Source organism: Crotalus tigris, unplaced genomic scaffold, assembly GCF_016545835.1.
Source record: "Crotalus tigris isolate CLP2741 ecotype Arizona unplaced genomic scaffold, ASM1654583v1 scf7180000018306.2785112, whole genome shotgun sequence".
NCBI classification, from domain to species: domain Eukaryota; kingdom Metazoa; phylum Chordata; class Lepidosauria; order Squamata; family Viperidae; genus Crotalus; species Crotalus tigris.
In genome coordinates this window covers 521614-536884 of record NW_024096934.1, presented here as the reverse complement: position 1 = coordinate 536884, position 15271 = coordinate 521614, and the positions used below count along the sequence as shown (strand labels likewise).

At 45.3% G+C, this 15271-nt stretch overlaps 1 protein-coding gene across 1 annotated transcript in view; it reads left to right on the top strand.

The window, feature by feature from the left end:
• The window catches only part of VMP1 (vacuole membrane protein 1), a 156160-nt gene that overhangs the window by 34399 nt on the left and 106490 nt on the right, over positions 1–15271 (top strand). The window contains exon 5 of the mRNA XM_039350001.1: positions 1497–1607. Within this exon, the coding sequence (XP_039205935.1) occupies positions 1497–1607 (111 nt within the window). The remainder of the gene's footprint in view (positions 1–1496; positions 1608–15271) is intronic.

Sequence of the window (15271 nt, the reverse complement as noted above, 5' to 3'; positions counted from 1 at the left end):
TTTTCAGTTTACTGGGGAGATGAGCAGCTCTACAAGTAGTCCTTGACTTACAACCATTTGTTTAGCAACCATGCAAAGTTACAAAGGCCCTGAAAACAAGTCGTCCCATTTACAACTGTCAGAGAGTATCCTCATGGTGACATGATCTAAATTTGGGTGCTTGGCAACCTGGCTGCAGCATCACAAGCTCATGGGGATCACCATTTGCAGCCTTCCCAGACCGTTTCTGACAAGCAGTGTCAATGGAGGAAGCTGGATTCGCTTAACACAGCGGTTCTCAACCTGTGGGTCGGGACCCCATTTGGGGTCGAACGACCATTTCACGGGGGTCGCCAAACAAGGCTGTCCGCCATTTTTCCCCCCTTTTCTTTGGCCACGCCCCTGGCACCCGGTGATGTATAAGTGGTTGGGGGGTCACCACAACATGGGGAACTGTATTATGGGGTCGCGGCATTAGAAAGGTTGAGAACCACTGGCTTAACAGCTGCAGTGATTCGCTTAACAACCATGGCCAAAGGCCATAAAACTGGGTGTGACTCATTTAACAACCACTTTGTTTATCATTGGAAATTCCGGTCCCAGTTGTTGTAAGTCGAGGACTATCTGTACTCCGTGGAACAAAACACGAGCGATGTTTGGCCAGCTTCAAATGCTTGGAGCAAAGAAATCAAACCTTTTTTCTTCAGATCTGTTCAAGGCTGCCCAGCCTCTCCTGATCGTTTTCAGTCTTTGCTCTATTCACAGAACTGGCTTACTTTATTTATTTATTTGGTTGAGTGATTGATTGATTTTTATTCTGCCCTTATTACTTTATATGTAACTCAAAGCAGCAAACATACCTAATCCCCACAACAACAACCTTGTGAGGTAGATTGGACTGAGAGGCCCAAAGCTGGCTTTCACGGCTAAGGCGGGACTAGAACTCACAGGCTTCTGATGATTGGCTCAAAATTGCCCAGTTGGTTTTCATGCCTAAGGCGGGAGTAGAACTCACCATCTTCTGGAGATTGGCCCAAATTCACCCAATAGGCTTTCATGTCTAAGGTGGGATTAGCAATCACCATCTCCTGGTGATTGGCCCAAAGTCGCCCAGTTGGCTTTCATGCTTAAGATGGAACTAGAACTCACCATCACCTGATGATTGGCTCAAAGTCGCCCAGTTGGCTTTTCATGCCTAAGGCGGGAGTAGAACTCACCATCTCCTGATGATTGGCCCAGAATCTCCCAATAGGCTTTCATGTCTAAGGTGGGATTAGAACTCAGAGGCTCCTGATGATTGGCTCAAAGTCACCCAATAGGCTTTTGCACCTAAGGTAGGACTAGAACTCACAGACTCCTGGTTTCTAGCAGACCCCAATGGCTGATATTGACGACTCTCAAAATAAACGTTCTGTCTCTTAAACCCAAATTCTGCCGCAGCTGCACAATGATGGGACGGGTCTTCTTTAGATCGCTGAGGAATTCATTTTTCTTTTTTTTTTTTCTCCTTTTTTCAGTATGTGCAGTATATGGAAAAAAAGCTTTTATGGTGCGCCTACTGGGCTGGCTTAGGCATCTTGTCCTCGGTCGGACTTGGAACAGGTCTTCACACTTTTCTGCTCTACTTGGTAAGTTTAACTTTTTTCAAAAGTTGGGATTTTTCACTAAAAAAAAAAAAAACCCATTTGGGGAAATTGGGGGAAACGAGCATATTTGCACGATCTGTCTCACTCTGGTTTGGAAAGAGGAAAATAGATTTTAACGGGGTTTAAGTTAAATAGATTTTGGGTTTAAATTTAACCCAAATACTACTGAAACAATTATAGAACTTAAGCCAGACATGTCAAACACAAGGCCCGGGGGCTGGATGTGAAATTCTAAGCTGGCTGGGGAATTCTGGGAATTAAAGTCCACACATCTTAAAGTGGTTAAGCTTGAAAAACACTGCTTTAGGATGTTGTTCATTCTGAAACATGAACTTTCAGGTGGTCATGAAGACCATTCACAGTAGCACTGTGGCACTGATGATATTACCTAGTTTGCTAATGAAACGTCTGCAGTAGCACAGGTGATGTTTCCTTATTGCGTAATGGAACATCTGCAAGAAAGCCACCCAGCTCAGAGTGCACCAAGGACCCCACAGTTCAACCCTGAGCTAGAAACATTCTCTTCTGTTGAAAAGTATAAAAAAGGCCCTACCACAGTTTCTTCATTTAATCATAGAACATTTTTGGTTTACATATCGTATATTCTGGTGTATAGGGCAACCCGGCGTATAAGATGACCCCCGACTTCGACGCCGAGTCGCATGCCTAGAAAGTCGTCTTATATGCTGGAAACTACTGTTATTTCCGGCGTATAAGACGACTCGGCGTATAAGATGACCCCCGAGTTCAGCGCCGATTTCAACGCTCTCAAAAGTCATCTTATACGCCGGAAAGTACAATAGTTTTTATTTTGATGACTGTGAGCCACTCAGAGTTATCTTGAGGTAAGATGGGTGGCCTATAAATTTTATAAACAAACATACCAGCCAGCCAGCTAACCAACCAACTAAACCAGTGGTCTCCAACTTTGCAGGCTCGTGGCCCGGAGAGGAGAGCAGCTTCCAATTTGGTGCGTGCACGCGCATACGCAAACAGGGCCACATGCACCAATGTGGCACTAATGGCCCCTTTTGCGCATGTTCAAACGGGCCATGCACACCCGCCCCACACTAGCAGCTCCATTCACCCATGTGCATATGGGCCGCACACAACTGCCTGGCGCTATTGGCCCCATTCTCAGATGCGCAAACGGGCTGTGTACACCCACCCACGGGAGCGGCCCAGTTCGCGCATGCACAAATTGGCCATGCCCACACACCTGGCACTAGCGATCCTGTTCGCGCCACATGCATGCACAAACGGGGCCACGGGCACTAGCGCGAGTGGGGGGGGAATTTGCAAGCATGCATGTGCACCCCGGACAGCCATTTCTGCGGTCTGCTGGCCAAGAGGCTGCAGTCCGGTAGTGGTCCACGGCCCATAGGTTGTGGATCCCTGAACTAAACATCCCACCCAGAATTCAAACGGGCTGTGTACACCCATTAGCACTAGCAGCCCAGTTCGCGCATGTGCAAGTGGGCCATGCATACATACCCGGTGCTAGTGGTCCCATTCGGGCCCATGCACATGCACAAATGGGGTCGCCGGCGCTAGCGTGAGTGGGAGGAGGTTGCATGCATGCATGCGCACCCTGGACAGCCATTTCTGCGGTCCGCTGGCTAAGAGGCCGTGGACTGGTAGTGGGCCACAGCCCGTAGGTTGGGGACCCCTGAACTAAACATCCCACCCAGAGTTCAGAGAAGACAAAGTTGCTTTGAGCTTTCCAGTTGCACCTCTGCCCCAAAAGCCCCCGTCTTCCATCATTCTGTTTCCATCTTCCTGACCTGTTGCTTTGCACTTGGTTAACCATCCTTGGAGTCCCAGGTTAAAATACGTTACAGTGGCTGAGTTCTCACAGGGGGCCTTGTCAAAAGCATGCAAATGATTTTATGGTTTGGTGCAGAGTGGAAGCCAGACCACAGAGTTGGTTTCTTCCTTTTTCACTTCAGTTATCTGGAAAACTGTTTTTTCTTTTCTTTTCCTTTTTGGAATCGAATGTCCTGGTTGCTTTCGAACTGTCGCCGTTTGCTGCCAGAAGGGTAACAATTAAAACTAGAGGAAATCTATTCGATATCACCTCATGCTTCAGTTATGCAAAAATGGACTGAAGGAGAAAAATAAGTATTTTTCTCAAGTTAAATCAACTTGCTCTTTCAGTGAAATGTATTCCTTGTTGTTGATACGTCTGAAAGGATTACCGTATTTTCCGGCGTATAAGACGACTTTCTAAACCATGAAAATCTTCTCAAAAGTCAGGGGTTGTCTTATACGCTCAGTCGTCTTATATGCCGGAAAATACGGTAAATTCTTTTTTCTTTTGCATTATATATTTTTATTTTTATTAATCTCTTTTGCTTTTCTTCCAACTTGCCAGTCTTGACGCCATCATAAAAAATTGGGTTTGATTAGAACTGCTTTCGTACTTTTAATTCTGTGTGGAAAGATGTTGGCTGTACAGGTAGTCCTCAATTTACAACAGTACATTTAGTGACTGCTCGGAGTTACAACGGTGCTGAAAAAAGCGACTTACGACTATTTTTCACACTTATAACCATTGCAGCACCCTCGTGGTCACGTGATCGAAATTAAGACTCTTTGCAACTGACTCATATTTATGACGGTTGCAGTGTCCCCGGGGGTCATGCGATCACTTTTTGTGACCTTTGACAAGCAAAGTCAAGGGGGGGGGAAGCCAGATTCACTTAACGGCCATGTGACTAACTTAACAACTGCAGCGATTTCCTTAACAACTGTGGCAAGGAAAGGTCATAAAAATGGGAAAATCTCACTTAGCAACAGAATTTTGGGTTCAATTAAGTAAGGCTCTACATGTAGTAGTGATAACACTACTTAGTGTTGCTGTGGACACAAAAGAGGTTTTTAATGGTTTCCTCAGCAAGAGTTTAGAAATACGGATGTTTCTAGAAAATCTTTTTTCTTAATTTTGTTTTTAACGGACACTAGAGGGCGGAGTTGTCTCGTTCAGGAATGACTCACACTCTCTTCAAAGTCTTTTTACTCAGCATGGAGAACTAACTGCCTCTGAATTTAAGTGTGCAAATGCCCTTTAGCCTTGACAACTTTGTGCCACCTTCTGGAGGCATATTTTACAGGTGGTCCTCGACATAACAAGCTCAATGCAGCCCAAAATTTCCATTACTACATGACCCCCCCAGGATAAATATGAGTCAGTTGCCAAGTATCCAGATTTTGATCACATGACCTTGGGATAATGCAACGGATCGTAAAGTGTGAAAACCGTAAAGGTGTAAAAACATGATTCTCTGCCATACTTGGGGTACATAGATGAGCTGACAGCCATGGGGCTGCTTGGCGCCTTGGAGCCCTCACTCTGGCCTTTTAATCAATTTTTCACGTGCCTTGCCTCTTTTAAGTTTTACATACTTTTTTTTACACTTTTACTATTTTATTATACGCCGCCCGGAGTCTCTCCAAGAGGGAGATAGGCAGTTCTTAAATATGACAAACAAATAAATAAACCAAAGGTACAAAACAGGGGTCTTCAGACTTGGCCCTTTTATGACTTGTGGACTTCAACTCTCAGAATTCCTCAGCCAGGCATGCCTAGCTGAGGAATTCTGAGAGTTGAAGTCCACAAGTCATAAAAGGGCCAAGTCCGAAGACTCCTGGTACAAAATGGATGATCTGAAACTTGAGCTGGCCACGGACAAGGAGTGTATATCGGAGGTGGTGACCCTTTGAGAGCTGTATGCAACGAAATTTCATGTTGATGTATGCCAATTGGTGTACTTTCAAAGTGACAATAAAATTATTATTACCGTATTTTCCGGCGTATAAGACGACTTTCTAAAGCGGGAAATCGGCGCCGAAGTCGGTCGTCTTATACGCCAAGTCGTCTTATATGCCGGAAATTATGGTAGTTTCCGGTGGATAAGACGACTTTCTAGGTATGGAAATCGGCACCGAAGTCGGGGGTCGTCTTATACGCCAGGTCGTCTTATACGCCGGAAAACATGGTATTATTATTATTATTATTAAATATTAAATAAGCCGATGTTAAATATATATTTTTTAAAAAACTCAGAATAGCATAGGCTGGAGGCAGCTTCTTATCTCGATCCATTGAGCACCTCCAGTATGAGACCCCCTCCATCAGGACCCCAGGCCTGTCAGCAGAGTCAGGTTTTGAGGTTCTTCTGGAAGGCCAAGAGGGTGGGGGCAGATCTCACCTGGAGAGGCACAGTGTCCCAAAGGGCAGGGACCACAGCAGAAAAGGCCTTTCTCCTAGACCCCTCAAACCGGACGTTCTTGACCAACGGGGTCCTCGCTGCAATGTCGTTGAGTCAAATCATCTCTGGAAGAGGACTCACAATTGAGCCCAAAATTGCTGTCACTAAGCAAGACCGTTGTTAAGTGAGTTTTGCCCCATTTGATGACCTTTCTTGCCACAGTGGTTAAGTGAATCGCTGTAACATGGTTATTAAGTGAATCTGGCTTCCCCATTGACTTTGCTTGGCAGAAGGTCACGAAAAGTGATCATGACCCCATGACACTGGAACCGTCATAAATACATGCCAGTTGCCAAGTATCTGAATTTTGATCATATAACCATGGGGATGCTGTCATGGTCATAAGTAGAAAAACAGTCATAAGTCATTTTTATTTTTATAAAAATAACTGGCTGTTGTAACTTCAAACAGCCGTGAATAAGTTGAGGACTATCTATTCTTTATTAGTAACTCAAGATGGCAAATATATACAGTACTCCCTCCTCCTGTTTTCCCCACAGCAACAATCCCTTGGGGTGAGTTGAGCCGAAGGTGACTGGCCTAAAGTTACCCTTACACAATTTCATGTCTAAGGTGGGACTAGAACTCACCATGTTGTAGTTTTTGTGTGCTTCTAATTGGACATAATAGCTCCAGTCTAGAACTTGAAGGACTGGCATTACATGATTTCATTTAATCTCCCCGTTTAAGTATTGGGCAATTGTGTGTTGTTTTCAGATAATCTGGCAGAGCTGTTCCATGCATTTTCTTCTTTATCCATGTTGGATTCCCTTCATAAGCTGCTATTACGTTACTTTCATTGTTCCAGTTCTGTAGCTTGCTGTTACTGCTGCAGATGGGGGCATTCTGCTTAGGACTTAAGAACTTCCCTTCCCCCTGTGGATTTGCAATTGGGTCTGGCTACTCTAGAGAAAAGAAGAACCAGGGCATGCCATGATACCAGCGTTCCAATATCTAAGGGGCAAAGAAGAGGGAGTCAAGCTATTCTCCAAAGCCCCTAAAGGCCGGACAAGAAGCAACAGATGGAAACTAATCAAGGAGAGAAGCAACTTAGAACTAAGGAGAAATTTCCTCATAGTTAGAACAATTAACCAGTGGAACAGCCTGCCTCCAGAAGCAGTGAATGCTCCAACACTGGAAGTTTTTAAGAAGAGGCTGGACAGCCATTTGTCCAAAATGGTATAGGGCAGTGATGGCGAACCTTTGAGAGACCGAGTGCCCAAACTGCAACCCAAAACCCACTTATTTATCGCCGGGTGCCAGGTGGGCATGGCCCACTGGGTGGGCGTGGCCAAGGTGGGCATGGTCACCTCAGTGTTGCTCTGGGGAGGGATGCCTGTGGGGGCCGGGCAGGGTTGGCTGAGATCCAGGGGGTCTTTGGCAGGTGGGGCGGTGGGCAGGAGGCTCGTCCTGAGGGGTGAGGCGGGCAGGGCGGGGGTGCCATTGCCATGGGGCAAGGCAAGGGCCGAGGCGGCTGCTGCCTGACACTATCGGCCCCCCCACACAGAGGCCAGCGAGCGCATGGGGGCCGACGGTGTCCGTCAGCAGCCACAGTCTCCCGGCCCCACGACCGGTGCACTCTGGGATTCCGCAGCCTGCCGCCAGCAATTCAAAGAAGCCTCCTCAGAGGTGGATGGCCGGCGGAACATCTGAGGGGGAGATGCAGTGGGTTGTGCCCAGGAAAAGGAGAGCATGCGAGGCCAAGAGGGACGGGACGGGACGGGGGGGGGAGGGAAACCAGCCATGCCGGGATGCATCTGGCCATGTGGGACCTCGTCGAGTTAGCAGGCGGCTGGTTGAAGAGGGACAGTTGCCATCTCCGGGGCATGGTGCGCGTGCCCACAGAGAGGGCTCTGCCGCCTCTGGCATGCGTGCTATAGGTTCGCCACCACTGATATAGGGTTTCCTGCTTGAGCAGGGGGTTGGACTAGAAGACCTCCAAGGTCCCTTCCAACTCTGTTATTCTATGTTGTATGTTCTTTGTTGCAAGTCAGCAAGTGGGTTTCCTCAACTCTATGTATCTTTGATGCCAGGGGGAAAGGGGTTGCAGTGTTCAATTTCACAGACTTACCCTAGGCCAGGGGTCTTCAAACTTGGCCCTTTTATGACTTGTGGACGTCAACTCCCAGAATTCCTCAGCCAGGCATGCTGACTGAGGAATTCTGGGAATTGAAGTTGACATGTCATAAATGGGCCAAATTTAAAGACCCCTCTCTTAAAGTTGTCAAGCTTTTGAGAAACACCATTTTAAAGACACTATCCCTTCTTAAATGTTAGCCAGTATGTGCAAGTTAGCCTGTTTGCAGCTGACTGCTTAACTATGGCCTTCCCCCTCTTTCTTTCTCAGAAAATAGAGTTCCTCTTTTGATTGATTCTGCAGAAAAGAAACTGAGGGCCATAGAAGAGGGCTTCCCAAACCTATGTAAATTACCCGAAATTGAGTAAAAGGGGGGGGGGGGGAAGAGGTTGTTTTTTGAGGTAATCATACACAAACCCATGATGCATCACCACAGGGACATTGAAATTGAGGTAAAGATTTCCATGTGTGCTGCAATATATTTGAAGATCTCCCAAAGTATTCTGGTTAAGACCAGAATGGATGAAATTACCAATTTGTTGAAATGACATCTTGATCATTGATCTGTCCCACCTGCTCAGCTGATGGACCTTGTCAGTTACAGAAAGGACTAACAACCATTTGTTTAATGACCTTTCAAAGTTAGAATGGCACTGAAAAAATGTGACTTATGACCGGTTCTCACACTTAACGACAGTGGCAGAATTTTCACAGTGACACAATCAATGTTTGGGCAACCGGCATGCAGCTATATTCCTAGGGAATCAGTCAGTGAGGGGAAGTCAGATTCGCTTAATGACGACCTGTTTCATTCATGCTAAGTGCATCTGCCTTCCCATTCATATGGTGGCTGTTCAAAGATACAACACTGAAACACCGCAAATGTGAGGGTAACGATGGTCCCTGTCAATTGTTTTGACAGGCCTCTGTTCTAATTGGCCTGCAGAACAGCATCATGGGAAATTTATTTATTGCTTTGTTCGAATTATGTAGCTGCCCGTCTCACCTGCATGACTCTCGATGGTTTAAAACAATTTAAAATAAAAAGAAACCCTACAAAAAACCCAATATATAAGTTCTTGCCTTAACAACCATTCATTTAGTGCAGGGGCCTTCAAACTTGGCCCTTTTATGACTTGTGGACTTCAACTCCCAGAATTCCTCAGCCAGCGTGCCTGGCTGAGGAATTCTGGGAGTTGAAGTCCACAAGTCATAAAAGGGTCAAGTTTGAAGGCCCCTGTTCTAATGCTTTATATTGTCATTTTTATATTGTCATTTTGTGTAAGCCACCCGGCGTCGCTTGATAACCAGATGGGCAGCACATAAATTTAATAAGTAAAATTGCGGTGACCTGATCGCTATCAGTACAATCTGGTCACTGAGGGCCCAAAACGCAATCACATGACTGCAGGGGAATGCGCTGGAAATTGGAACCTGGGTCATTTGTAACCTTGGGGAAGTCTGTTGTACTCTGAACGGCCACTAAGCGACTGGTCATAAGTCAAGGACTCCATGTGACCTGTACAGAGAGACCCGTGGTGCATCGGTTCATTGCCTGCTTTAACTTAAAACACAGTTTCCGTGTTTTAAGTTAAAACCTTTTAAAACTTTAAAGTGGAATTTCGTGTACAGGTAGTCCTCAACGGACGACCTCAATTGAGACAAAATTTCTGTCGCTAAGCGAGGCATTGGCTAAGGGAGTTTTGCCCCAGTTTGCAACCTTTCTTGCCGCAGTTGCTAAGTGGATCACTGCAGTTGTTAAAGTCACACGGTTGTTAAGTGAATCTGGCTTCCCCGTTGACTTTGCTTGTCAGAAGGTCGCAAAAGGGGATCACGTGACCTGGGAGCATTGTGACCGTCATAAATATGAACCGGTTGCCCAACATCTGAATTTTGACCACAGGACCACGGGGAGGCTGCAACGGTCGTAAGGGTGAAAAACGATTGCGAGTCGCCTTTTTAAGGGCCGTTGTAACTTCGAACGGTCACTAAATGATCTGTTGTAAGTCGAGGATTACCCGTATTAAGTTCTACCATATTACATGGCTGAGTTCGTCATTGACGGTGATGACGCATGCGGTCACCTCTCACTAATCTGCAGCTGAACTGGAACCGAACTGGGCTCATCCAGTGCACCGCTGCTTGCCAAGATATTTCCCAGCTCCGCTTGTCAAAATTAGCTAAAAAAAATAAATAAATAGCTAAGGTGGCATCTGACTCTGCTTGGAACCAGGCGTGAGACTGTATTTCCTGCTTGCTGATTAATTTTTTCTTCCACCGAACTCTGCCTTCCTAATTTCTTCCGTCTTCCGCCTTGCGGGCAACAAAATGTTTAATGTAAATTCTCTTCTCCCACATCTGTCTTGCAAAAAAAAGGGCTGGGGCTCAGACTGACGCTTTTGCTCCTGGCATCTAATTAAGGTCAAATTTGGAAAGACTGAGCGAAAAACATGAACGTCTGGGTGGGGGGGAGGGTTGGGGAAAAGATACAGAACGTAATTTAAAAGTCTTGAAACATTACCAATATGCCAATAGAACTTCCTAACAGTGAAACTTCCTAACGAGTGAGAACAATTAATTAACAATTGAGAGAAACTTCCAACAGTGAGGACAATTAACCAGTGGAACGGCTTGCCACCAGAAGTCGTAGGTGCTTCACCGCTGGAGATTTTTAAGAAGAGATTGGACAGCCATTTGTCTCAGGGTAGAGGGTCTCCTGCTTGAGCAGGGGGTTGGACTAGAAGACCTCCAAGGTCCCTTCCAGCTCTATTCTGATGGATTGAAATGATATAGGGTCTCCTGCTTGAGCAGGGGGTTGGACTAGAAGACCTCCAAGGTCCCTTCCAGTTCTATTCTGATGGATTGAAATGATATAGGGTCTCCTGCTTGAGCAGGGGGCTGGACTAGAAGACCTCCAAGGTCCCTTCCAGCTATATTCTGATTGATTGATTGATTGATATTCCCTCCTCTCTCTCCCCCCCCCTCTCTCTCTCTCTCTCTCTCTGTGTGTGTGTGTGTGTGTGTGTGTGTGTGTGTGTGTGTGTAAGAGAAGGGGAGACTTGTTTGGCGACTTCCATCTGTCTCGTGGGCTTCCTTTGTAATTTTTTCGGTGACTTCCTCTCTTTGGTCTTCATTCTATTCATAATGAACTCAGCGCTTCCTGGAATGCTTGGCTGACCAGGCAAACTTGAAAAATCACTTCCGTCCAGTCTGTGACAGTGTGGCTTGTTTGTCTGTGGGGGTCCCTGTTCTCGGAGTTGCTGCTAGTCTGGCTCCTTTTGCCCCATGCAGACCAGCCTTCCCAAGGGAGGAACGCGAATCTGGCATCCCCTCTGAATCAGACTTGCTTTGAGCATTCAGAAAAGGTTGGATTCAATCTGCATTTTTCTTTCTAAATGGTAGAAAATATTCAGTACAGGGAGTCTGGCAAATTACAACTGCAATTGAGCCTAAAATTTTGGTCGTTAAGCAAGATGGGTTAAGTGAGTTTTGCCCCATTTTACAATCTTTTTTTTTTTTTTTTTTTGCAGTTGTTAAGTTAGGAACATGTTTGTTAAGTGAATCCGGCTTCCCCCCATTGATTTTGCTTGTCAGAAGGTCGCAAAAGGGGATCACGTGACCCCGGGACCCTGCAACCGTCGTAAATATGAACCAGTTGCCAAGCGACTGAATTCTGAGTGCGTGGCCCTGGGGATGCTGCAATGGTCATACGTGTGAAAAACAGTCACTTTCTTCAGTACCGTCGTAACTTTGAACTGTCATTAAATAGATGGTTGTAAGTTGAGGACTACCTGTATTGCAATTCTTTCATATTGAAGTTTTTGGCTGGGAGGCAGGAGACACCTGTCCCAAACCATTTTGGGGGCAAACCAAATCAGATTCTATACAGTACATGTATTCCTCAACTTACAACCTGTTTGTTAGGATTGTAAGTTGTGGATGGTCATAAAGCGTGACCATGACCTGATTTTATGACCTTGTTTGTGGAGCTTGTAAAGTGAGCATAGTCATTAAACGAGTCTCTGCTTATATCTATAAGTAGTTCTCAAACGTACGATCATAATGCCTGTCCATTATTGTCATAAAGCAAGTCATCACAAGGCTGGCTCGATTTTACAACTTTTTTTGTGGCCGTTGTAAAGCGAATGCTGCAATCCTTAGGTGAGTCTTTGCTTATATCTACAGGCAGTCCTCTACTTACGACCATAATGCCTGCCCATTCCGATTATAAGCTGTGATAGTCCTAAAGTGGGTCATCGCGGGACTGATCTGATTTTACAATCTTTTTTGGCAGTCGTTAAGCAAATCACCCCTGTCATTAAGTGAGGCCATTGTTCTGTACGGGGCATTTTTGCTGAAAAAAACTGGAATTAAGCATCGTTTTTGACAGAAACATCTTATATCGCGGTCACGATATGATGCCGCAAACCGCCATATTTGCATTTGTGCCTGAAATGTCGCCTGGTTGGGGGATGGGCAGCGAGCAGAACTTTTAAAGTACTTTGAACATTAGTGGTTTGTTTGTTGTTTATTTGGTTATTTGTTTACGTTGACAGTTAGAGCAATTAACCAGTGGAACAACCTGCCTCCAGCAGCCGTGAATGCTCCAATACTGGAAGTTTTTAAGAAGAGACTGGACAGCCATTTGTCTGAAATGGGATAGGGTTTCCTGCCTGAGCAGGGGGTTGGACTAGATGACCTCCAAGGTCCCTTCCAACTGTATCATTACTATGGATCATCGCACAGTCAGCCAGATGTTCAGACTGGATTTGGCATTTTGTCTACCTATCGAGTCCTTACCCAGGAGCTGGGATAGGCAGATGTGGATGTTTGATGGTATTGCAGGTATCGTCGCAGGATGGAAGCAGTTCCTAGTAAGGCCGCCTTTTGCAATTGACTAATAGCGAATTTGTCAATGCCAGTGGTGTTCAAGTGGTGCTCCAGTTGTGGGTTGGACTAGATGACCTCCAAGATCCCTTCCAACTTTATCATTACTATTATTATTATTATTATTATTATTATTATTATTATTATTATTATTATTCTACTTATTTATTATGATATTTATTTGGCACCCAACTCATATCCAACGGCTTACAACATAAATTTTTTTTTTTTAAAAAAGCGCACCTTAAAACCATCAATTATAAAATAGCAGAGCAGATAAAATCATCACCACAAAGACAGCAAAGGAGGGAGCAAGACACAGTGTGTGTGTGTGTGTGTGTGTGTGTGTGTGTGTGTGTGTGTGTGTGTGTGTGTGTGATATTTTTATATTAGTGTCTTATATTTGAACATCCCAAAAAGCAATTCCCTTTCTGATCGCCAATCCTTATTTGGAAGGGAAGGATTGCATGGGGATCTTCCGGTTTGAGTAAGCCTGGAAGGATGGCAGCTGGAGAGACAGAGAACCGAAATAAAGACTTAGGAGTCACCAGGCTGAATCTCCTGGGTCCTCTGCCAGATCTGCCAGATGTGCAGGTGCAGTCTTTAAGTCGACTTCTTCTGCCTTGGGCTGAATGTAAAAGATGGTGTCACCGCGGGGAGGATGACTCGTCTCTTGTGGCGAGGTGAGCGAGGCCGTTTCCCATGAGAAAAAGGCTCTGGGCTCACCTCCCCAGACACGGAATGACACATTTCCCTACCCCCCCCCCAGACTTAAACCAAACATCCTGCCTTACCAAAAGAAAACTTCACGTTTCCAGGAGAGGAAATCCGAGACAGCCTTTATATTTAAGCGGGTGGGTCTCCAGCTTTTTCAATAGCTGATAGAACTGATGTCCATCATTTTGCCTGTAATAATAATAATAATAATAGTAGTAGTAGTAGTAATAGTAGTAGTAGTAGTAGTAGTAGTAGTAGTAGTAGTAGTAATAATAATAATAGTCAGTTGCAAAAGGCGGCCTTACTAGGAACTGCTTCCATCCTGCGACGATATCTGTAATACCATCAAACATCCACATCTGCCTATCCCAGGTCCTGGGTAAGGACTCGCTAGGTAGACAAAATGCCAAATCCAGTCTGAACATCTGGCTGACTGTGCGATGATCCATAATAATAATAATAATAATAATAATAATAATAATAATAATAATAATAATAATAATAATAATAATAATAATTGGAAGGGACCTTGGAGGTCATCTAGTCCAACCCGCTGCTCAGGCAGGAAGACCTATACCATTTCAGACAAATGGCTGTCCAGTCTCTTCTTAAAAACTTCCAGTGTTGGAGCATTCACCGCTTCTGGAGGCAGATTGTTCCACTGGTTAATTGTTCTAACTGTCATGAAATTTCTACTTAGTTACTTCCAGCTTCCAGCAAAAACGCCCCATAAATGATCAATGGGTTCACTTAATGACTGTGGATTTACTTAATGACCATGGTGATTTGTTTCACAGCCACCGAAAAAGAAAATCATGAAAATCGTGTTGGTCACCTGAAGGCCTGCTTTACGGCGATCCATGGGCAGGCTCCATTACAGTCGTACATTGAGGACTACCCATAGATGTAGACCAGTGGTTCTCAATCTTTTTAATGCCGTGACCCCCAACCGGTCGTAAGTCGAGGACTACTCAACCGGTCGTAAGTCGAGGACTACTCAACTGGTGCAGCACCGTTTGCAGAATGGGATTTTTGGTGGGCTCAGCAGGGCAGAGACAGCCTGGACAATTCCTATTGGCTTTTGAAAGCCAATAGAATTAGACTCTATTTAAGAGAGTCTATTCTATTGGCTTTCAAACGCCAATAGAATAAAAGGGAGTAGCACAGCTAAGGAAAAGGGGGGGGGGAAATAGTGGACTGCGTTGTTTGGTGCCCCCGTGAAATGGTCGTTCGACCCCAAATGGGGTCCCGACCCACAGGTTGAGAACCACTGCTGTACAGGGCATGTACAGAGAATTTTTCCTCTCTAGGGGACTGACACGGTTCTTTTGAGCGGCATAGTTGAGTGCGATCTTGAACCCAGAAAAAAGCACCTGAAACTCAACTGAGGTAATATATATGTCTGCAGAGCGAATAATGATAATGTTGTCATAACCTGTTCTTAATTACCATAGGAATTCCTATTAGTAATTTTCACCAGCATGAAAATGGGCCTTGACAACAGGGAGACAGGCACTTAATTGGCACCACACCTGGCCAAAGGTCTGCTGGGTTTTCATTGGTTCTATATTTATGAGTAATTAATATACCTTAGTTTAAGACATGGTTCTGCCTCAAGCAGGAAAACATACGGCGCCAGCCCAGACTGCCAAATTCAGCCGGCACCCTGTCTCAGGCTGGTGAGCTATTCTGGC